The sequence below is a fragment of the Heterodontus francisci genome, chromosome 30 (genome assembly GCF_036365525.1).
Source record: "Heterodontus francisci isolate sHetFra1 chromosome 30, sHetFra1.hap1, whole genome shotgun sequence".
Lineage (NCBI taxonomy): Eukaryota > Metazoa > Chordata > Chondrichthyes > Heterodontiformes > Heterodontidae > Heterodontus > Heterodontus francisci.
In genome coordinates, this window is record NC_090400.1 from 56,151,698 (window position 1) to 56,176,683 (window position 24,986).

The following is a 24,986-nucleotide window of genomic DNA, read 5'->3' on the forward strand; positions in this document are numbered from 1 at the left end:
CCCTCAGAGAAGAAATGCCTTCACATCTCAGTTTTAAATGAGTGTCCCCTTGTTTGAGATTCCCCCACTAGTGGAAACATCTTCTCAACATCTACCCTGTCAATCCCCCTCAGAATCTTGTACTTTTCAACAAGATCACCCCTCATTCTTCTAAACTCTAATGAATAAAGGCCTAACCTGTTTAGCCGCTCTTGATGAGTCAACCCCTTCATCCCAGGAATCAGCCTCGTGTATCTCTTTTGAACTGCCTCCAATGCCAGAATATCCTTTCTTAAATATGCAGGCCAAAACTGTACACAGTACTCCAGGTGTGGCCTCACCAACACCCTGTACAGTTGTAACAAGACTTCCCTATTTTTAAACTCCAACCCTCCAGCAATAAAGGCCAAAATTCCATTTGCCTTCTTAACTACTTGCTGCAGCTGCATGCTAACCTTTAGTGTTTCATGCACAAGAACACCCAGATCCCTCTGTGCTGCACTCTTTTGGAGTCTCTCTCCATTTAAATAATAATCTGCCTTTTGATTCTTCCTACCAAAGTGCATGACCTCACACTTTCCTACATTAAACTCCATCTGCCAAGTTTTTGCCCACTCACTCAACCTATCTATATCCCCTTGCAGATTCCTTATGTCCTCTTCACAACATGCCCTCCCACCTATTTTTGTATCATCAGAAAATTTGGATATATTACACTCTGCCCCCTCCTCCAAGTCATTAATATAGATAGTAAATAATTGAGACCCCACTAGTTACATCTTTCCAACCTGAAAAAGATCCATTAATCCCGACTCTCTGTCTTCTGTGAGTTAACCAATCCTCAATCCATGTTAATACATTACCCCCAATACCGTGAGCTCCTATCTTGTACAATAATCTTTTATGTGGCACCTTATCAAATGCCTTCTGGAAATCCAAATACACGACATCTACCGGTTCCCCTTTATCAACTCTGCTTGTTATATCCTCAAAGAACTCCAGCAAATTTGTCAAACATGATTTCCCTTTCACAAAACCATGTTGACTCTGTTTGATTGCATTAAGCTTATCTAAATGTCCTATTTCTTCCTTAATAATGGACTCTAGCATTTTCTCAACGACCGATGTTAGGCTGACTGGCCTATAGTTTCCTGCTTTTAGTCTCCCTCCCTTCTTGAACAGGGGCGCCACATTAGCAGTTTTCCAATCCGTTGGGACCCACCTGGAATCCAGTGCGTTCTGGAATATTTCAACCAATGCCTCCACTATCTCTGCAGCCACTTCCTTTAAAACACTTGTCTGCCTTTAGTCCCATTAGTTTGTCAAATACTTTGTCCCTCATGATAGAGACTGTTACAAGATCTTTCCTCCCATTAGCTCCTTGCTTATCTGATATCTGTGGGATGTTTATAGTGTCCTCCACCGTGAAGACCGATGCAAAATATTGGTTTAAATTATCTGCCATTTCCCTGTTCCCCGTTATCAATTCTCCAGTCGCATCCTCCAAGGGTCCCACGCTCACTTTAGCTACTCTCTTTTTATATACCCGTAGAAGCTCTTGCTGTTTGTTTTTATATTTCTTGCCAATTTACTTTCATAGTCAATTTTCTCCCTCTTTATTAGCAATTTAGTCATCTGCTGCTGGTTCCTAAAAAATTCCCAATCCTCTGGCCTACCACTAGTTTTCGCTGCTTTGTATGCCTTAGTTTTTGATTGGATACTCTCCTTGACCGCCTTTGTTAACCACGGGTAGTTCATCCTTCTCATCGAGTCCTTCTTTTTGACCAGGATAAATTTTTGCTGAGCGTTATGAAATATCTGCTTAAATGTCTGCCACTGCTTATCCACTGACCTTCCCCTTAGTCTATTTTCCCAGCCCGCTTTAAACAACTCTTTCTTCATACCTCTGTAATTGCCCTTGTTTAAGTTGAGGACACCGGTTTGAGACCAGAGTTTCTTGCCCTGAAACTGAATTTGAAATTCTACCATATTGTGATCGCTTCCCCCTAGAGGATCTTTAACTATGATATCTCTTATTAATCCTACCTCATTACACATTACTAGATGTAAACAACTACCGTGGAATCTCCCTGCTCAGCATAGTGGGGAAAGTCTTTGCTCAAGTCGCTCTAAACAGGCTCCAGAAGCTGGCCGAGCACGTCTACCCTGAGGCACAGTGTGGCTTTCGTGCAGAGAGATTGACCATTGACATGCTGTTCTCCCTTCGTCAGATACAGGAGAAATGCCGTGAACAACAGATGCCCCTCTACATTGCTTTCAATGATCTCACCAAAGCCTTTGACCTCGTCAGCAGACGTGGTCTCTTCAGACTACTAGAAAAGATTGGATGCCCACCAAAGCTATTAAGTATCACCACCTTATTCCATGACAATATGAAAGGCACAATTCAACATGGTGGCTCCTCATCAGAGCCCTTTCCTATCCTGAGTGGCGTGAAACAGGGCTGTGTTCTCGCACCCACACTTTTTGGGATTTTCTTCTCCCTGCTGCTTTCACATGCGTTCAGGTCCTCTGAAGAAGGAATTTTCCTCCACACAAGATCAGGGGGCAGGTTGTTCAAACTTGCCTGTCTAAGAGCGAAGTCCAAAGTATGGAAAGTCCTCATCAGGGAACTCCTCTTTGCTGACGATGCTGCTTTAACATCTCACACTGAAGAGTGCCTGCAGAGTCTCATCGACAGGTTTGCGGCTGCCTGCAATGAATTTGGCCTAACCATCAGCCTCAAGAAAATGAACATCATGGGGCACGATGTCAGAAATGCTCCATCCATCAATATTGGCGACCACGCTCTGGAAGTGGTTCAAGAGTTCACCTACCTAGGCTCAACCATCACCAGTAACCTGTCTCTGGATGCAGAAATCAACAAGCGCATGGGAAAGGCTTCCACTGCTATGTGCAGATTGACCAAGGGAGTGTGGGAAAATGGCGCACTGACTCGGAACAGAAAAGTCCGAGTGTATCAGGTCTGTGTCCTCAGTACCTTGCTCTATGGCAGCGAGGTCTGGACAACGTATGTCAGCCAAGAGCGACGTCTCAATTCATTCCATCTTCGCTGCCTCCGGAGAATACTTGGCATCAGCTGGCAGGACCGTATCTCCAACACAGAAGTTCTCGAGGCGGCCAACATCCCCAGCTTATACACACTACTGAGTCAGCGACGCTTGAGATGGCTTGGCCATGTGAGCCGCATGGAAGATGGCAGGATCCCCAAAGACACATTGTACAGCGAGCTCGCCACTGGTATCAAACCCACCGGCCGTCCATGTCTCCGTTTTAAAGACGTCTGCAAACGCGATTTGAAATCCTGTGACATTGATCACAAGTCGTGGGAGTCAGTTGCCAGCGTTCGCCAGAGCTGGCGGGCAGCTATAAAGGCGGGGCTAAAGTGTGGCGTGTCGAAGAGACTTAGCAGTTGGCAGGAAAAAAGACAGAGGCGCAAGGGGAGAGCCAACTGTGTAACAGCCCCGACAAACAAATTTCTCTGCAGCACCTGTGGAAGAGCCTGTCACTCTAGAATTGGCCTTTATAGCTACTCCAGGCGCTGCTTCACAAACCACTGACCACCTCCAGGCGCTTATCCATTGTCTCTCGAGATAAGGAGGCCAAAGAAGAAATGTAAAATAGCCTGTTCCCAGGTCAGTTCTGGAACGTATTGCTCTAAGTAACAATCCCTGATGCACTCGACAAATTCGTCTTCCATGTTACCTCTGCCAATCTGATTTGTCCAGTCAATATGCAGATTAAAATCACCCATGACAATTGCAGCACCCTTCTTACACTCCTCCATTATTTCCTGATTTAATCTTTGTCCTACAGTGAAGCAACTCTTCGGGGACCTATAGACGACTCCCACCTGTGACTTCTTCCACTTGCTATTCCTTATTTCCACCCAAACTGATTCCACATCACGATCTATTGCACCTATATCACTACTCACCACCGCACTGATAGCTTCCTTTATTAACAAAGCTACCCCATCTCCTTTTCCGAAACATCGAATACCCTTGAATATTGAGTTCCCAGTCTTGGTCACCCTGCAACCACATCTCTAATAGCTATCAAGTCATATTCATTTATTTCTATTTGTGCCGTCAACTCATCTATCTTGTTACAAATGCTGCGTGTATTCAGATAAAGAGCCTTAAGCTTTGACTTTTTACCATTATTACTCATTTTGGTTCTAATTTCTGCTACACTCTTCTGCTTATTTTTTCTGGCCCTTCCTGTCACACTTTGATTACCATTCGCCTCTTCATTACCATGCACCTCTGCTCTCTCGCTTCTTTTTGATTTTTTAAACTTCCCTTCAATTGAACCCTCCCCCCAACTAATTAGTTTAAAGTCCTATCTACAACCCTAGTTAGACGATTCGCCAGGACACTGGTTTTAGCTTGGTTCAAATGAAGCACGTCCCAACAGAACAGCTCTCTCCTTCCCCAGTACTGGTGCCAGTGCCCCATGAATCGGAACCCATTTCTCCCACACCAATCTTTGAGCCATGCGTTTACCCCTCTGATCTTATTTACCTTACGCCAATTTGCACATGGCTCAGGTAGTAATCCGGAGATTATTACCTTTGTGGTTCTGCTTTTTCATTTAGCCCCGAGCTGCTCATAGACCCTCAGCAGAACCTCTTTCCTAGTCCAACCTATGTCGCTAGTACCTCCGTGGACCACGACAACTGGATCTTTTCCCTCCCACTCCAAGTTCCTCTCCAGCCCAGAAGAGATGTCCTTAACCTTGGCACCAGGTAGGCAACACAGCCTTCCGGACTCCTTGTTTTTGCTGCAGAGAACAGCATCTATTCCCCTAACTATGCTATCCCCCATTACTACTACATTTCTCTTTTCTCCCCCCACTTGAATGGCACTCTGAACCATGGTGCTGTGGTCAGTTTGCTCATCCTCCCTGCAGTCTGTGCCCTCGTCCACACCGGGAGCAAGAACGTAGTACCTGTTGGATAAGGGCACTGGCTGAGGCTCCAACGCTAAATTCTGGATCCCCATACATGCCTCACTCGCAGTCACACCCTCCTGTCCCTGACCACGGCCCAAATTTGATGTAATTATTCTAAGGGGTGTGACTGTCTCCTGAAACACAGTATCCAGGTAACTCTCCCCCCCCCCCCCTTTTTGTGTCTCAATGTCCACAGTTCGGACTCCAGCTCATCAACTCTGAGCCGAAGGTCCTCGAGCAGCCAACACTTGCTGCAGATGTGGTCACCGTGGATTGCACCAGCTCCCACATACTACAGCTGCAATCAGATCATTATTCTACAAGTGTCAATTTATCACATCCTTTAGAATAGATTCTAGCATTTTCCCTACTTCTGATATAAGGTTAACAGGTCTGTTGTTCCCCTTTTCCTCTCTCCCTCCTTTCTTAAATAATGGGGTTACATTTGCTACCTTCCAATTTGCAGGAATCGTTCCAGAATCTAGAATTTTGAAAGATAATCACTAATGCATCCACTATCTCCATAGCTACATCTTTCAACACTCTGGAATATAGAATATCAGGTCCCGGGGACTTATCAACCTTCAGCCCCATTAATTTCTCCAATACAACCTTCTTACTAATACTAATTTCCTTCACTTCCTCAATCTCCCTTGTCCCTTGGATCTCTAATTCTGGGAGATTTCTTGTATCTTCCTCAGTGAAAACAGACACAAAGTAATCATTTAATCATAAACAGGTGAGAAAATTCAGTTCCGGGCACCACGTTAGGATGGATATATTGGCCCTGGAGGGAATGCAGCATTGATTTACCAGAATGGAAGAGAGAGAGGAACCGTGCTGTTTGGGGAATCTACGGCTAGGGGACATAGTCTAAAAACAAAAGCCAGACCGTTCAAGAGTGAAGTTAGCAAATACTTCTACACACAAAAGGTGGTACAAGTTTGGAACTCTTCTACAAACAGCAATTGGTGCTAGATCGCCGGATGCTCCGGTTTCCTCCCACATCCAAAGACTTGCAGGCTGATAGGTAAATTGCCCCTAGTGTAGGGAGGTGATAGGGAATATGGGATTACTGTAGGGTTAGTATAAATGGGTGGTTGTTGGTTGGCACAGACTCGGTGGGCCGAAGGGCCTGTTTCAGTGCTGTATCTCTAAATAAAATAAAATAAAATAAATCAATTATTAATTTTGAATCAGCGATCAATAGAATTTTGTTAACCAAAAGGTATTGAGGGATATGAGGCAAAGGCATTTTGGGGTAAGGTTACAGTTTTAGTTTTAGTTTTAGAGATACAGCACTGAAACAGGCCCTTCGGCCCACCGAGTCTGTGCCGACCATCAACCACCCATTTATACTAATCCTACACTAATTCCATATTCCTACCACATCCCCACCTGTCCCTATATTTCCCTACCACCTACCTATACTAGGAGCAATTTATAATGGCCAATTTACCTATCAACCTGCAAGTCTTTGGCATGTGGGAGGAAACCGGAGCACCCGGAGGAAACCCACGCAGACACGGAGAACTTGCAAACTCCACACAGGCAGTACCCAGAATTGAACCCGGGTCGCTGGAGCTGTGAGGCTGCGGTGCTAACCACTGCGCCACTGTGCCGCCCAGACTAGCCATGATCTCACTGAATGGCACAGCAGGCTTGAGGGGCTAAATGATCTCCTCCTGTTCCTATGTTAGATGGCTCCAGTTGAAAAGCTTCTACCTCAATACATTCAGCAGATAAGTCTTTCACCAGGACGTCTAAAAGGTCACATTCAGGCTCCAAAATAGTTATGGTAATCCAGAGAATACGGTTCAAAATTCACCATGGCAGTTTGAGGATCTTAATTCAATTTAAAAAAAGGATCTGAAAATTAAAAAGCTGGAATCAGTAAAAGTCACCATGAAGCTGTTGGATTGTTGTAGAAATCCAACTGGTTCACAAATGTCCTTTAGGGAAGGAAACCTGTTGCCTTTACCTGGTCTGTGCCTATATTTGACTCCAGTCCCACACCAACATGGTTGACTCTCAACTGCTCTCTGAAGCCACTCAATTGTATCAAAGAATATCTCACAGACTGTAGCAGGTCAAGAAGCCCATGACCACCTTCAAAGGCCAACTAGGGGAGGGCAGTAAATGCCAGCCTGGTCAACGCACCAAGGTTCCTTAGACAACATCTTCCAAACCCGCGACCTCTATCAACGAGAAGGACAAGGGCAGCAAATGCATGTGAACACCACCACCTGCAAGTTCCCCTCCAAGTCATACACCATCCTGACTTGGAACTATATCGCCGTTCCTTCACTGTCGCTGGGTCCAAATCCTGGAACTCCCTTCCTAACAGCACTGTGGGTGTACCTACACCAGATGGACTGCAGCGGTTCAAGAAGGCAGCTCACCACCACCTTCTCAAGGGCAATTAGGGATGGGCAATAAATGCTGGCCTGGCCAGCGATGCCCACATCCCATGAATGAATAAAAAAAAGGTGTCCAAATCCAGAGGATAAAGAAAAACTGAAAATGCACGAGAATGTTTAAGAACAGGAAAAAGCTCAGTAGGTCTGGCAAGTCCATCACTTTTAGATTTCAAACCAGATCTTCCAACTGAGAAGCAACAGTGCTACTGAGCCAAGTTAATACTTTGACTTAGTATATTCATGGTCCTGTCATTATTGGTGACTCACCTGTACACTCTCCGGTCACATCGCAACACAATCAGCGGATCAATCATCAGGTCGTTCTGAGTGTACTTCTGTTGGCGCAGCAGCTTGGCTTTTGGCTGCAAAGCATTCACTGTCATCACCCACAGCCTTCACAACACATAGAGACATGATGTTAGCAGTGCTTCACAGAGGTTATTGAAAGCTGACAAGGCTGTACTCAAGCAAGATGCTTACAGTGACTCCCCTTTACAGAGAACACTGCCAATGATAAAACTCTTTAAAGAGAAAATTTCAAAATGATCCGAATGATTAGGGAAGAGAGCCATACGTTCATACTGATCATAAACATGTAAATTTACCCATCTCACACCAAACTCTGCAATGATCTTTGGAATAAAGACAGACATGTAGATTTAAAAAATAATGCTGCTGCAAAGCTTCCGCTGGTCAATTCACTGTTCAGTGTGAATCAGTCCCATGGACAGGGAGAGTCCAGGTTCCACCTCCAATCTCTGATAAGTTAACTGATCTCACCTGGGGCTCTAGAATTGATCTCAGCAGCGCTGGTCAGAGAGAGGAAAGAGAGGAATCAGGGTCCCTGCTCCTGATTATCATCTTGTGACCACTGCTGGCAAGATGGCACATGTGACTATCAAGATTAGACTTCATGGCGATGCTATCCATTATTATATATCCTGTCAACACTCACCAAAGGATCACATTTTGAACATTGATCACATATTGAACTGGTCATTTAGATGAGGTAGCTAAGAGAACTGTACCCCAGCATGAGTCAGTCAGCACCTTCAGGATAAGAGAGGAGCATGGTACTAACTGGTAAGTACAATATATTTAGACAAAAGATCTGATTAAAAACAACAGATTTTGGTGATTGAGTTACATCAGTTGATTCTCAATTAGGAATTCCATGTTCAGATCAGTCTTCGTTGATGACAATCAGTGTGGATGGAGGAATATTTGTTGAAGCTTGCCAGAATCATTTAGAAGTATAACAGACTCATACTGACGTGACTGACAGTGCTCTCTCCTGACTGTTCAACTGAGCAACAGTCCCTGGACTGTTCCCTTCTGACTGGAGATAGTTTGGGTAAAGGAGTGCACTTTCTGATGCATGTCATTGAGAGATTATAAAACACCCCAGCTTAGAAAGATGACTGAGGTCCTAGGAAGGGCTTTTACACATCAACTTCTCTTAAGATTATTTAAGGCAATGATGTTTAAAATACCAGATAAATTAATTCGCAGACGATTAGGTAATATGTGTATCAAAGGCGCTGATACCTCCTTGGCATAACGGTGTTGAGAAGCATCCAAAGCTGGTTGACTGTCTGGAGAATTCGTCGGGGAACGCCTGGATCCAGCAACCGGTACAAATCTGACATTAATTCTTCTGCAAATGGAATCAGCTCGCTGGCTGACAGGAGCGTCAGGTCCTCCAAGGTTTGCATCAGTTGAGTGTAATTGGTCGAAGCCATCTGGAAAGCTGGAGATGACAGGACTAATTGGAATTGTACAACAGATAAGCAAATGATACAAGAAAGGGAATGTCAGAATGCAGGTTATACTCTCAAATGCCTGGCAAATACCAAAGTGGAAGTGATCAAGGAACTATAACCAATTTGTTACAAGCAGCCAGCTAGATACAATATACAATACAAAGGACGGCACAGTGGTTAGCACAGCAGCCTCACAGCTCCAGTGACCCGGGTTCGATTCTGGGTACTGCCTGTGCGGAGTTTGCAAGTTCTCCCTGTGACCGCGTGGGTTTCCGCCGGGTGCTCCGGTTTCCTCCCACAGCCAAAGACTTGCAGGTTGGTAGGTAAATTGGCCATTGTAAATTGCCCTTAGTGTAGGTAGGTGGTAGGGGAATTGAGGGAAGGTGGGGATGTGGTAGGGAATATGGGTTTAATGTATGATTAGTATAAATGGGTGGTTGATGGTCGGCACAGACTCAGTGGGCCGAAGGGCCTGTTTCAGTGCTATATGACTCTCTCTCTCTCTAAATATATATGCATGACACCAAAACACTCTTTTGCATTGAAATGCTCAAACATTTTTCCACTACTAGTGATATTTGAATGATTTATAGGCATCACCTGAACAGCTCAGAGGCTCCTCTGGTTTGTGCATATAATCATGAATCAGTTTGCATTGAATTACCTTCCTGCAGCTTCTTGGGCGAGTGGTGCTTGGCTCGGCTGGTCAGCAGCATCCTGGCGAGCAGCGCGTCTGTGCCCGTCACTTCCTCCTCGCACATCCAGTCATCCACCATGCACAGGTGAGGATAGTTAGTAGCCAGCAGACGCAGCAATGCAGAGTGTAGGCCTAAGGGACAGGAAAACCTCAAGTCGGTTTAGGATGTGCCACACGGTATATATTCATCATTTTCTCGACATCTGATTTATCAGCCATTCTTCATTGTATCATTTAGCTACTGTGACCTCCCCCCAACAATTAGAACGTACATTTAGGGATCCCAGAGAAGCCATTTAAAACATCCACTTGGCCAATATTCTGCTTCACACTGCTGTATGTTTCCACCATGTCTGGTGCTTGACTTAAACTAATATAGTCTCTACACCAGGCTGCCAGCTACACATAGAACTTCGTTGGAAGTTTAGATGGCTCTCTAAGATCAAACATCATGTTAAAAGAGGGTGCTAACTATTTGGAAGATTGTAGCTAAAGCTATGCATTAGAATTAGAGCAAGATTACAGGGCAGTCGTGTAGGGCAAGTGAGTTGAGTTTGAAGTCCAGTCTCTGTGCTCCTTTCCCTCTACTGACGATGCTCATGCTTGCTGAGTTCCGAGCTCACCAACAGCATCCTAATAACTGTTCTTCAGTTGCGAGTATTGACAGCAAGTATGGGAAGGCATCATAGTTTTTAGTTTAGTTTAGTTTAGAGATACAGCACTGAAACAGGCCCTTCGGCCCACCGAGTCTGTGCCAACCATCAACCACCCATTTATACCAATCCTACACTAATCCCATATTCCTACCACATCCCCACCTGTCCCTACATTCCCCTACCACTTACCTATACTAGGGGCAATTGCTAATGGCCAATTTACCTATCAACCTGCAAGTCTTTTGGCTTGTGGGAGGAAACCGGAGCACCCGGAGGAAACCCACGCAGACACAGGGAGAACTTGCAAACTCCACACAGGCAGTACCCAGAATTGAACCTGGGTCGCTGGAGCTGTGAGGCTGCGGTGCTAACCACTGCGCCGCCCCAAACATATCTTCCTCTCCCCTTTCAGCATTCCGAAGGGACTGTGCCCTCTGCGACACTCTGGTCCATTCCTCAATCACCCTTAACACCCCTTCCATGCAGGTGTGGGAGATGCAACACTCGCCCTTTTACCCCCCTCCCTCCTCACTGTCCAAGGTCCCAAACACTCCTTTCAAGTGAAACAGCAATTAAATTGTACTTCTTTCAATTTAGTATACTGTATTTGCTGCTCACAACACTGTCTCCTCTACAATGGGGAGAACAAACACAGATTAGGCGATAGCTTTGCAAAGCACCTCCATTCAGTCCACAAGCACGACCCCGAGCTTCCATTTGCCTGTCAGTTTAATTTTCCACCTTCCTCCCACTCTGTCCTCAGCTGAGACTAGTTAACCCGGTACAAACCTGAAATCTTCCCCGATTGGAATGGCCCAGTACCACACTAGGCACCACCTATACTCACTAAACCATTGGAGGACCTCTAGTCATAATATCTGGAGATGAATCCCAATGGAATTTTCTTTCAATGAGGCTGAATGGATTACAAAACAATCATTTGTGACAAGACGCATTTTCAAATACAAATGGCTGTACCAGAGAATAAAAGTATGAGGGCTGGCTTGCAATTTGTTTGCATCAGAACCTCTGGATTCCATTGGAGCCTGAAGACACTACTGAAGCCCCTGCATTTACCTCCCAGCTCCTGTTGCAGCCCCTGTGCCTGGCGAATCAAGTACTTGATAGGAATCTGGTCCATCAGTGCAGCAGAGTAAGATTTGGGCTTCTTCTGTACTGTCGCTGTTAGAAATATGCAAGAGTGAAGGAAATGGTCAGCATGTGCACCAGTGAGCCACTTCGACAGCAGTAATCTAAATGTTTCAAATAAAAAATAACAAATACAGGCTTCAAACCAGAGAAGTAAAACCTTCATCAGGTCAACTCAATCTGATAAAAAAAATAGGTGGTGGCTATCTGGCCAACTCAAAGAAACAAAATAAAACCAAACTTCAAGACACCCAAAGCACTTTGCAGCCACTGAAATACTTTTGAAGCGTAGTCACTCTTGCAGTGTGACAAATGCAGCAGCCAATTTGCACACAGCAAGCTCCCACAAATAGTAATGAGATAATAAGCAGATAATCTGCTTTTGTGATTTTGGTTGAGGGATAGGGGCGGCGCAGTGGTTAGCCCCACAGCTCCAGGGACCCGGGTTCAATTCTGGGTACTGCCTGTGCGGAGTTTGCAAGTTCTCCCCGTGTCTGCGTGGGTTTTCGCCGGGTGCTCCGGTTTCCTCCCACATCCAAAGACTTGCAGGTGATAGGTAAATTGGCTGTTGTAAATTGCCCCTAGTGTAGGGAGGTGATAGGGAATATGGGATTACTGTAGGGTTAGTATAAATGGATGGTTGTTGGTCGGCACAGACTCGGTGGGCCGAAGGGCCTGTTTCAGTGCTGTATCTCTAAATAAAAAAAAATATTGGCCAGGAGACTGGGAAGAACCCCCCTGCTCTTCAAAGTACTGCAATGGGACCTTTTACATCCACCTGAGAGGACAGTTGGGGCCTCGGTTTAATGTCTCATCCAAAAGATGGCACCTTCAAAGCTAAGTACTATACTGAAGGGTCAGCCTGGATTTTGTGCTCTACGACATGAATGCATAACCGTGGGACTCAGAGGCGAGAGTGCTACCCTGGAGCCATGGCTGACACTGATAACTTGGATGATCTCTCCGTATGGGAAAGACCATGTTTGGTCTGCCCTGCTTGTGCTCTGCAGGTTGGTCTGTTGGTGAATGAGACAGAAGAAGAAAAAAACAGCCAAGCTACAAGTATGGAAAGCATTTCCCTCGAAAGTTGTACCCACTGTAGATTAATGAGGGGTGGGGTGCTGTGGAGGAGAGTGAGTGCGATAGCGTGAGCGTGTCCGACTACCTGCCTTCAACTTGAGCTACTGAACCTGATGGAGAAATCCTCAGGGTGAGGGTAGGGGTAGTGAGAGAAAAGAGGAGGTTAAAACATAACCCACTCTCCTGGGTGAGGCAGAAACACACAGACACACACACACACACACACCCCCATACCTAGTGGCTTCACATTGGACAATAGAGTCTCCTCATATGACAGCGTGTAATAGAGGACCAGCAACTGGGCTGTGATGCTGTGTCTCTGTCGACATCGGTTGTTCTCACCCTACGTACAAGCATAGGAAAATGATTAAAGTGGTTCCCTCTAAATGGTTGATTTTGTATTTCATGTTCTATACCCTTGTAACTTTTTCCACATGTGCCCTTCAGTCACAACTTTAAAACAAATCCACATTCAATAAAGTGATGAATAATAGGGATACTTCAAAGAGCTAAATCTTTCGTTACTTCTAGGATTAAAGTGAAGGAATGTTGAGTGGAATGCAAAACCCTTCACTGGGTGGAATTTGTCTCATTTTATTTATAGTGACAAGCAGCTCTGCAGGAATACCAGTCAGAAGGCAAAAATTATACGAAGAGCTCAGTCACCCTGAATATCACAATTCTACACCAATGAACCCAATAACATAAAATCATACTGGGTTGAAGGATGGGCATTCCATCAAATGTTCCCACTCATTAATACTGGCATTTAACTTTGATTCCCAGTTAGGAGTTTGAATACTAGCATTTTATTTTTGCTCGTAAGGTTTTTAGCCCTTTACTGGGATTATGGTCCCAGAGACAATGACCGTTATCCTATATCTCAGTCACATGGCCGTTCTTCCTGCTTTGGCAGGCTTTGTAACTGTTAAGGCACCATGCCAAGCCTAATCCTGTCCTTATCCTGCGTTTACACTTGTGCACTTCCAGCAAAGGAGTCAATCACTGTATAGTAATCGGGTATGGAAATCCTTGCAAGGTATTGCCTTATGCTGCCCAACATAACTCAGTGCAGACTGGGATTGAATATGGGTCCTTCCTCATTTATATAGTTCAGACACAGTGGACCTGATTTTCATTTGCTTAATGCACCAGTTCCCAAGATATTATGCCCAAGGATTAGGAGTGGAAACTCACTGTGTAACTTCCCTTCCCCAATTTCCTGCATTAATTCCCCAGGTGGCGGTAAAGCTTTGTGCTCATATAAGTTATTGAGACAAGCTGAATTTAGAAATAAGGGCAGGTCTGGAGAGAAAGCAGGCCTGTGACACGGAACTGGGATAGGGGAGGGGGGAGGGATTAGCAGAGCAATCTTTTTCAGGTTTTTCATGTTCATGCTAGTGGCATACAGTATCTTGACAATGCATTTGAAATGTACCATCAAGGTATAGTAGATATGCATTATATACAGCATAAAGCACAACTCTTAACACTTCATTTCAGACCCGTTGGCTGTACAGATGCTGGTCTCACCCAAGTCAGGCCATTGAACACATTGAGAACTTCCTGTTCTGTGATTGGTTGATTTGTGGCTTCAGGATTGGCTTTGGATGCTGGGGTTAGGATGGAGTTGATGTAAACATCGATCAGAGGGATTAGCTGAGGGTGCAGAGGGGTTGTCGTCTCACACATCTGTCTGTAAATCCAATCCTAGAAGTGTAAACAACAAACAATTCTTAAAAATGGACTACTTATTCTCATCAGCTTTCAAAAGAAACACAAGTACAGTGGCATTGTCACTGGCTACTAGAAACCGGACTGCAGACAGAATTTCCAGTGTCCTTAAGGTTTGGATCAGGTAACTAGGCTAAGTCCTGATTGGAAAATGCCTAGACCCCAGACACACACACAAGCTGGACTGAGAACAACAATTATTAATTTCACTGACAAGTCTTACAGCAGAAATGTTCATGCCAATTGTCTAGGTTGGATTCAAATCCAGGTCCCTGAATGTTAGATATTTACGCATAGATATTTGATATCAGTGACTACAGAACCTCCCAGCATCTGCAATAGCCATCATAGGAGCAATAAATTGGAGAAATAAGATGCTCTTCAGGCACCGACCCATTTTCAGTAGGTATTCAGGCTATTCTCCCTGCTCCGCACCAAGGAAAGTCACATCACTTATTTTGTAACATGAGCTTTTCTACATTTTCTTAATTATTGCTAAGGTGACATTCAATGTTGAACTTTTCTTAGCAATTAATCCTTCTTCCTCAGTGCGAGACAGATAAAGTACAAGTAGCCTCTAGGACATGGCCTGTAATCATCTGGGAAAGTCAGCAGGGATTGCAAGAGAGTAATACTGACTTGCAATTCCTTTCCCCTCCCTCCTCAGTGCTGCCCAGATTAAGAGAAAGAATTCAACAGGTGGGAATCACAGGACTTCAATTCCAAGAGCACAGGGTCAAAGCGGAGTAAAGAACAGCACTGCTGCAAGTGTCTTTTAGATTCTAGTTTTTAATGCAGTCACTTCAATCTTTTGTCTCACTCATTAGCAGGAAAGTATTTCTATTCTTTGTTTCCACAGCATTTTCAGAGGGGACAGGTAATTTCACTGTTTTATAGCTTTCACCTTGGTGCTGTTTTGTATCTGATGGCTGCCTAGATTGATCCAGTTTCATATTTTCCCTTGTCTGTGGATTGGCAGGTAGCTCCTGTGTGGGCTCCTTCAGAGATCAACCAATCAGTTTTTTTTGTATCCTTCTCTGCAATTTATTTCCTTTCCCATAGTGAATTAGGGCTAAGCTGATCATTGTATGATATATTGTAGATACTGGTTTGAAACCAGTAGCTATAGAATCTGTTCCAGCTGGGCAGCACACAGTCATTATATTTTCTGGACCCGAGTCAATCTCAGGAGAAGAGAATTCTGTGTATGCGGAAAACCCCACTCCCTGCACCTGAATTTTACATGCTGTGAGAGCACAAATCATTTAAAAGCAACTCTGCAAACTCAAACCAGGTTTGATGCTATGCAGATGTTATATATAAAGCAGTCACAAGATAATTACAGATGAGGACAGTATACTGTACTATGTTCTATGCAGGATTTAAATTATACAAGAATTATTCCCAAGTTGTCTCTGCAAAGACATTAGAGTGAAGTGTAAAATGATGTTAGAAATGAGCTGATTGACATTCTCATTTTATGTTTGTGATGCAGTTTCACAGCAGCAACCTAGAATTGTAATAAATAACCTTAGTGTTCAGGCTATGTTTGCGTCACTAGAAAGCGATTTCTACTTAACTACACAAAAGTGTGGGTGTTATTCTGGAGTCGCATCTCAACCTATCTGTGGAGCAAAGCATTCATTGTCTGACGGTGGGTAACGTCGTGGGCAAACTACAAGTCCACATTTATATAAAAGAAATTACATTTCCGACTACAACAAATGCAGTAAAAGTACTTCAGTACCTTGATGGAAACCTTGTGCTTGGTGAAAGCACGACTTCTTAACAACTGGTAAATACAGTGTATGGGCAAGAACCCAGTGATGGTGGCACTCAGGTTGCTGGTTACAGGTACTCGCACAGCATGGGCAGTAACTACCTAGAATTAGAAAGAATTGAGAAAGTGATTGGCATGTCATTCAATATTATATTCAAAATTCAAGTCTCCCCCATCAAAATTTATCCCATGCATTGCCATCACACAATGGCAGGAAGGAGATTTCCATTTGTCATCCTTCTACTTGCTCCGGTTTCTGAGCTTAGGCCTGCAGGAGGTGCTGAAGAACTTCACCCCTGGCCAGGAAAAAGTCAGCAGGGTGACCATTACTGCACACAACCTGGTAACTGGTTATGAAGGGCCACTAGCAGCTGTCTGGAAATGCACCAATTCACCCAACAGCTGGACATTCCACTAAATGATGGGGTAACAGACAGGATGAAAAGCTTCTTCTCATTTTCACTCTCTCAAACTAAACATATAAACGTGAAAACTGAGAGGACAAAATAATCTTTAAAAAGACAGCATGGACAGCAAGAACTCTAACCCTCAGTGCTACGAAGTGGGAGGAGCACGGTTGGTCTTCCAGTCCTCAGAAAGTTAGAGGATCCATCCTGGTTGGTGTCTCAGGCATCCTGGAAGCCAACAGAAGACACACTGGGCACCAGGCTGCATCTCCACTCTCCAAGTTGCAAAGATATGAATCTAGGTGATAAAGAAAAACTTAAATTCTGTTTTATAAAGGTTACTGTTTCCATGGAACCTGTCTGTGTTCTATACTATGCTTCCCCAACACAACAGAGATAAAGCCAGTTGCACCCACATAAACTGTCCTGTGACTGATACTTGTTTCTGCCTAATTAGCAACTGTGTATATTTTCCTTCTAGTTTTCACCTACCTCTCCTGATTCATGCTGTGGTATATCTCCACAGCATCCGTTTATGTGGTACCTTGCTCAAATGGCAGCGGTTTATGTGGGAGCTGAGACAGTGAGCATTAGCAGGGAAGGTGCTGGTGTCACCCAACGTCCACACACATGCATGTTTCATGTGGGATTCACTGGGTGGCATTCAGGTGCAAGAATTCTGCCCACTGTTTCCTCTAACAAGCCCAGAAATAAGAGCAGGAAATGTTACCATCAGTCTATCATGGGGGTTAGACAACAGTATGTGTATATAACAGGCATGTGGAGTGTGGTGGCTCTAGGTAGGAATCTTAAAACGTTAAACTGAGGTCCTATCTGCCAGTTCCAATGGTTCAACTGAACATTAAAGATCCCATGGCACTATTCTAAACACATCTCTGTCTCCTGACAAACATTGCTCCTTCAACCAACACTGTCAAAAATAGATCAAATGGTTATTCAGCTCAATACTGTATGGGGAATCCTGTTGTGCATACAATTGCTGACACATTTGCTTAGAGAGCAATAGTGACTACACTTCAAATTAGCTCATTATATGTGGCGCACTTTGGGATGCTTCTGCGAGATGTGATGAGGCCTGCGTAAATGCAAGTTATTTTTTTCTAAGTTTGCTGAAAAACAATGGAAAGTGCAGAGGGTCATAGATGAAAGTCTCAAATCAAGAACAAATGAGATTTGTGATTCAAATTGGTCAAGAATTGAAAACTTTACAGGCACAGATAGTATTCCCATGTACAAATGTAAAGGTAAAGGTGCGTGCAAGCTGTGGACTCACCTGCTCTGTGAATATTTCCTGCGTGAAGATGGTTTTCATCCTGTTCAGTGAGCTCGGTTTAATTGCAATCTGAACCAGAAATTACAAGGCTGTTATTTTCAGTTTCTTTCAACATGGACGACCAGATAGAAAACAGCAGCATGGCTTCAACACAGCCCCAACAAGCAAAGCTTCATCTCAGAGCAATGTACATTTACAAAGTTAACTTGTAAAGAATCAATTTCTGACTTCACATAACTGGAATTTCCAATATGCACTACAGGTGAGGGAGGCTCTCTTCCTGAAGGGTGCAGTCAGAATATTGGCCACCTACCACAGCCCATCTGTTAATGAAACTTTCATCCATGCTATCACCACCAGACTTGGCTATTCCAATGCTCTCCTGGCTGACTACTTGAGCTCATGTAAAACCCTGTGGCCTATATCCTATCAAACACTAAGCACTACTAACCCAAAACACCACTGCCTTTGTTGACCTACGTTGGATCCAATACCTCAAGTTCAAAATGATCATCCTTCTGTTTAAATACCTTCATGGCCTAACACCTCCCCAACTTGTTTAACTTCTCCAGCCCTACTACCTCTCTTACTCCTGCTGACCTCTCCATTACTCTGACAATGGTCTGTTGTGTATGCCCCCTCCCTGTGCCCCATAGCTGGCAGTATGTCTTCAGCCATCTGGGTCTCATTCTAAACACCTCCAATTTCTCATTCTCCTTTAAAAACCTCTAACACCCACCTTTCACTAATCTTTTGGTCACCCCCACCCAATATCTCTTTCTTTGTCTTGATTTTTCTACATTGAAGATGCAATTTAAATACAAGTTGTCGTTGTTTAAATGCAACATTCTTCCCCCAATCACACTGTATATTTATTACCTTTCTTGCTGTCACACCATGTTTCAAGCCTCGGTTGAGGGAATCCTCTCTACTTCTGGAAGACTACCCTGTAATCACGTCATCAGGATGAAGTAGTGGACTCAGATGGCCCAATACATACTTCAGTTTTTACCCTCCATTCTTCAGGGGAGAAGAGGAAAACTCCCCTACACTCTGCTCAGTTTCTCTTCCCAATGGGAAAGGCAAAATTGAGAACTTGCTACAAGGAAACTCCCGAGTAAACTTGAATTTTAACACTTGAGGGCAGCACTTCAACGTCCTGCCCAGTCATATTATTTCTATTCCTGCAAAATTCAGTTTCTTTTTTGTATAAAAATGTCACAAATGTTTTTCAATGTTTTTGTATTTGACTGGCAAAACATTAAAGTTTCACTATTCGTCATGAACAGCTAGAAATTAATGAGGTTAACAGTCACAGCACCACCACCAGCAACTTCCAACATCTGCTCCAATACGACAGCAGAACCCAGAGGGAGGGATCTTTAGCCCCTGTTTTGATGTTGTATGGGCAAAGTAATTCATGACAACGCTACTTCATCGGACAACGTCATCAGGATGCGCCGCGGTGCGCACATGCGCAGACGGTCTCATGCCCCCTGCGCATGCGCTGCAGTCCGGCTTACCAGGACCGCTTTGCGCATGCGCAGACGACACGGTACGCGCATGCGCACACAGTCTCCTCATCTCTGCGCATGCGCTGCGGTCCGACCTGCCGGTAAGGTTGTGCGCATGCGCAGATGACGTCATCGCGTTATTTCGTCTTCCTCGCCGACGCGCCAGTTTGGCCTCTGCGCATGCGTCAAAGCTTCGGCGCGACTTTTTGAAAGTGGAAGGAGGGGAGGTTTCGTCGGGCATTTTATCTGAATTATTTATTCGTTTTGGAGACTTGCTTCATTTTTATTTGACACAGGAGATTGTTCCAAGGTAAGTTGCTCTGCCTTTGTAAGTTGCTCTGAAAACATTTCCATTGTCTGGGCCACCGCATGTTCTCCAGTCCCTGTTGTAAGTTGCTCTGAAAACATTTCCATTGTCTGGGCCACCGCATGTTCTCCTGTCCCTGTTGTGAGTTGCTCTGAAAACATTTCCATTGGCTGGGCCACCGCATGTAGCAGGATGAAGGCACAGTGACTGTGATTTCTGGCGCCAAACAGTACACACTGCAGATACATGATGGCCAGGCTACCTGCAGCTGCATCTTCTCCATTCAGACTTTGTTGCCCTGCAAACATGCTGTTGTTGTGCAGAGGCATCTGGGTCTGCCTTTGGACAGGCTTGCCCCCAATTGTCACTGGCGTGCATCTCAGACACCAACGACGACAGGCATGGCTGCTGCCATTGTGATTACAGAGGAACAGCCAAGGCCCCTCAGCCACAATGAAAAATACCGCTTGCTTTCAGATCAATTGTACCAGCTACAACAGGCCATTCTGCAGAGTGGAACGGCAGCATTCATGAGGAGACTGGACTGGCTGCGGCAACAGACTCTCCGCTGGCAGCAAGGACTGGCTGATGAGATGGAGCCATTTACTATGCCCAACAATTGCCCGGAAGCACCTTCGGATGGAGGTGGCCGCGCGCTGGACATCAGTCACGTGTCACAAACCCTGGATCCTGAGCGTCTCACCCCCTGGCCTAATGATCTGATGGACCATACATATGCCTACCTGTTCAAATCTCCACTTCCCCTAACTGCGGTACCCTCTCCTTGCTGCTCAGTTACACAGTCACCTGCTCCTACACCCATCAGGGCAGTGCACATGGGCACACAGTTACCTGCTCCTACACCCATCAGGGCAGTGCTCAGTTACACAGTCACCTGCTCCTACACCCATCAGGGCAGTGCTCATGGGCACACAGTCACCTGCTCCTACACCCATCAGGGCAGTGCACATGGACACACAGTTACCTGCTCCTACACCCATCAGGGCAGTGCTCATGGGCACACAGTTACCTGCTCCTACACCCATCAGGGCAGTGCTCATGGACACACAGCCACCTGTTACCCCATCTGACGTTGAAACAACCATGCAGAGCCTTGTGAGACTCCGCAATTGCCAGTTGCTGCCTGTCAAGCAGAGAGGGCGTCCAAAGGGGTCAAGCACTTGGGGAACATTCAGCAAGAAGAGACTGAGCACTAAAAGAAACAAGCATGCCGTGTCCAGTGGTAGCAGAAATGTGAATGCTCTTGCTGTGAACACAACTGGTGATAGTAGTAGGCAGGATTAAATGGGAATGGATGGAAAGACGCACGAGTAACATAACCACTGGCAGGGAACTGCTGGGCTAAATGGACAGCTTTATGTTCATAGCCCAAAAGAAATGTGCTTCTTTTCCAGCACCCTCACATCATTCATGTTTTCCCTGAGAGCAGCATTGAACCATCACGAGATAGGGACAGTAACATCATCCTGCCTCCTACAGCTGAGGTGGGTACTAAGTGATTCATTGGCGGTGTTATCAGTACATGCCTTTACCGCAGAACACAAAGCATTCTCAACAGTAATTTCATTGGAGGGAGGGAAGCTCTGACACTGATGTTCTTTCCTTATTTTCTTTCATGTAAAACGTGCCCTTGAGAAAACAATCCTTGACACTTAAGGACGGCATTCAAGCAAAGGAGGCAGTGCGGGAGAGGACGCAAGGATGTGCTGATTCCTGCATCTGAGGTGGGTAATAAGTGCTTCATTGGCGACGTTATCAATTGGTGCCTTCACTGCAGAACTTAAAAAGGTGTGCACAACAGTAATTTCAGTGGATGGAGGGAGGCAAGCTCTGACTCTGATTTGCTTTATTTCTTTTCATGTAAAACATGCCGTCGAGAAAACAATCCTTGAGACTTAAGGTCAGCATTCAAGCAACGAAGGCAACTAGATCATGCTGCGGAGCTCATCACGATGTGGAAAGGAACATTGCATTTATGGATGAATTGGGAATGCACATTGGGATGCGCTTGGGGAACATTCACCAAGAATAGACTGAGCTCAGACGCTTGTGACTTTGCCTTCTTCACATGGACAATACAGTAGTGGAATAGAGAGCCAAGCATTCATTCACCACAAGGCTCTCCAGGAATAATCTTTTTAGCTGTGCATAGCAGAGACTCGGCCTGTCTGTCTAACGGGAATGCTGGACACAACACTCATGTATCCATGCACAGCAGTTCCTCGGATACTTAATGAACTTAATAAAACTTTTCAATAATTAAACCCAGAATTGTTGAGGTTTTGTTTTGCATGCTATTTCCCCGACTTTGCAACTGCACTTCAGATATTCAACTATGGTGGGGGGGGGTAGAGGGAGGGGTGGGTGAAGAGGGGGAGGGGTGGGGAGTGCGGGGAGGGGTGGGGAGAGGGAGCATGCAAAATGCAGGGACCAAACAGTTGCAATGCCTGAAGTACTGAGGAGAAGTAGAGAAAGCAACTGGGTAGGGGAGAAAGCAACTGGATTGGGCATCCGCAGCTGGAGGGAACGGCTGAATGGAGAGGGCCGGAAGCGAGAGGCCGTAGAGAGCCGCGGGGAGCGAGCGTGCGAAGACCTTGGTGTCACCGGGTCCAGGGACTGGCCAGTAAGTCTTTTGCTGTTGTGTTTATGGCGCATGCACAGAAAAAGGCACTCCTCTTCCGTTCTGCTGCTCCCCCCCCCCCCCACTCTCTCCCCTTCCTCCCTCTCCCCCCAGCTCTCCCCCTCCCCCCTTCCTTACCCCTCCCTCTCCCTCTTTCACCCTCCCTCCCCCTTTCTCTCCCTCTTTCTCCCCCCCTCCCTCTTTCTCCCCCCATCCCCTCCCTCTTTCTCTCTCTTTCTCCCCCCCTCCCTCTTTCTCCCCCCCTCCCTCTTTCTCCCCCCCCTCCCTGGCACCGCTACCGCTGGTCTCCCCGCGCTGCTCTCCACGGCCCCCCGCGCTGCTCTCCACGGCCCCCGCGCTGCTCTCTCACTCCAGCCATTGTATTCTGCCACGTGTTTGTTAGGTTTCATCTCTGTGATTTTTTGAGCAGCGCCATCTTTAGTCCTGGCAGCTGCAACAGTCGCAGGCTGTGACGTTTTCGTGGCACATGCTGTATCTGCGCATGTGCCAAAACAGCACCACCTACCGATCGCCTTGTCAACAATTGCGGTCTTGTATGGGCCCTGGTGACGAAGACAGTATTAGCTGCAGTGTGGGTCAGGTCATTTACAAATGATGGACAGCCCTGGGTGAAGAGAATGAAAAAGTGTGTGTGTGTGTGTTGAACATCCCCCCGAAGAAAAATGTTTTGAAAGAGAAGTCTTTAGATCAAGGCAACTGCTTTTGTTTTCTCAACTCCAGTAAACTATTACAAAAAGGGATGTTGTCAGACTTACCTTCATACCCAGAGTGGAACAGACTAAGTCGATGATGGCGTTGAGTTGATTGCTATGGAAGTACATTGCAACCAATAGCAGCATCTCACCAAATGAAGCAGAGACCCCTGTGGTACTGGAACATACACAAGAAAACAGTTTTACTTCATTCTATTCAATTGTTGTGGGTAAGCCATTATCCTATCAAGGTGAAAGTGGAAGTTTGGGGACAGCATAATGTGTTGAAACATGTGACCTATCTTCTAACCCGGCCCAGTCAGATCTAAAATGAATCATATTACTGAGGTATTTTCCCCATTTCGGTTTCTTTGTCCCTCCCCATTGGGCGCTCAACAGGCTGCTCACAGGATGCTGTCAATGTTGTTCAAGTTGGCCATTTGGAAGTGCACTGTTTTGAAAAAACCCATCACACTTTAGCTGCTCTTTGTTATCTTCATACAAATTGAAAATTCTAACCAGAGACCTTATCTTAACAGGTATTTTTTTTTTCCAAAAATATACTTTATTCATAAAAATCTGTTAAAAAAAAATACATTACAGGACAGTTCCAAGTTGACATTCCAGAAAGTGCAAAAGAAATCAGTTTCCTTCAATACAGAACGTGAGTTTCTTCACTACCCTTCCATTCCGTTTTACATGCAATGTACATTTGCATTACACAGCAAAACCATATTTTGGTGCATACAGCCCGAGGGGTTTTTCATGGTTTCAGACCCTCGGTAAACTAGGGTGGGAGGACCTTACACTGTGCCCTTTCCCCATTGAGCCTTTGCGGCGGATGCCCCAAGCTTCAGTGCGTCCCTCAGCACGTAGTCCTGGACCTTGGAATGTGTCAGTCTGCACTCGGTCATGGACAACTCTTTGCTCTGGAAGACCAACAAGAGCATCCGTCACCGAATTGATGGTCTTCCAGCAGCAGTTGATGTTTATCTCGGTGTACGTCCCTGGGAACAGCCCATAGAGCACAGACACCTGTGTTATGGAGCTACTCGGGATGAAGCTCGGCAAAAACTACTGCATCTCTTTCCACCTGCTTTGCAAAGACACATTCCAGAAGGAGGGCAGCATGCGGAGGCGGAGAGATTATGGGCGTGCAGGAACAATCCGATGGGGAGGGCCCTTCTCACCATCAGCCAAGCTACATCTTGGTACTTGTTTGAAAGTCCTGGTGATGAGGCATTCTGCCAAATGACTTTGGCAGTCTACTCAGGGAACCATCCGACAGGATCCAACATCTCCTTTTCCCGTAGGGCCTCGAGGACATTCCGTACAGACCACTGCCGAATGGATTAATTGTCAAAGGTGTTTTTCTGCACAAACTTCTCCACCAAGGATAGGTGGCAAGGCACAGTCCAACTGAATGGAGTGTTCTGCGGAAATGAGGCCAGACCCATTCTTCATAACACTGGGGACAGACAGAACCTCAGCATGTAGTGATACTTGGTGTTTGTGTACTGGGGTTCTACACACAGCTTGATGCAGCTACACACAAAAATGGTCATCAGGATGAGGGCGACGTTGGGTACGTTTATTCCCCCTTTACGGATAAAATGTAGAAATACTGCATGGACCCAACATTAAATCTCACCTCTCAAAATATGCCTCTTCTCTGATCATCCAGCTTAACCACATCACGGTCATTTGTTCCTGTTCAGGAGTGCTGCAAATAAAATTAATTGAAATATAAAATTCTGAACACAAGGGTTAAACCTGCAGTCAACATTTTTTTGTCTCTTCCCTCCCTCTTGAAGTTATTCTTCACCATGCATCATCGATCATTTAATAATAAAACTTCCATTTATAAAAAGGACC

General features: G+C 45.3%; 1 protein-coding gene across 4 annotated transcripts in view; it reads right to left on the bottom strand.

The window, feature by feature from the left end:
* The window catches only part of ints2 (integrator complex subunit 2), a 70,223-nt gene that overhangs the window by 15,152 nt on the left and 30,085 nt on the right, over positions 1–24,986 (bottom strand). For all 4 annotated transcript variants that reach the window (XM_068010736.1, XM_068010734.1, XM_068010733.1 and 1 more), the window contains 10 exons: positions 24,763–24,834; positions 23,175–23,289; positions 17,937–18,005; positions 16,203–16,337; positions 14,255–14,431; positions 12,956–13,064; positions 11,570–11,674; positions 9,804–9,968; positions 8,925–9,126; positions 7,644–7,769 (listed from right to left, as the gene is read on the bottom strand). In XM_068010736.1, the coding sequence (XP_067866837.1) occupies positions 7,644–7,769; positions 8,925–9,126; positions 9,804–9,968; positions 11,570–11,674; positions 12,956–13,064; positions 14,255–14,431; positions 16,203–16,337; positions 17,937–18,005; positions 23,175–23,289; positions 24,763–24,834 (1,275 nt within the window). The remainder of the gene's footprint in view (positions 1–7,643; positions 7,770–8,924; positions 9,127–9,803; positions 9,969–11,569; positions 11,675–12,955; positions 13,065–14,254; positions 14,432–16,202; positions 16,338–17,936; positions 18,006–23,174; positions 23,290–24,762; positions 24,835–24,986) is intronic.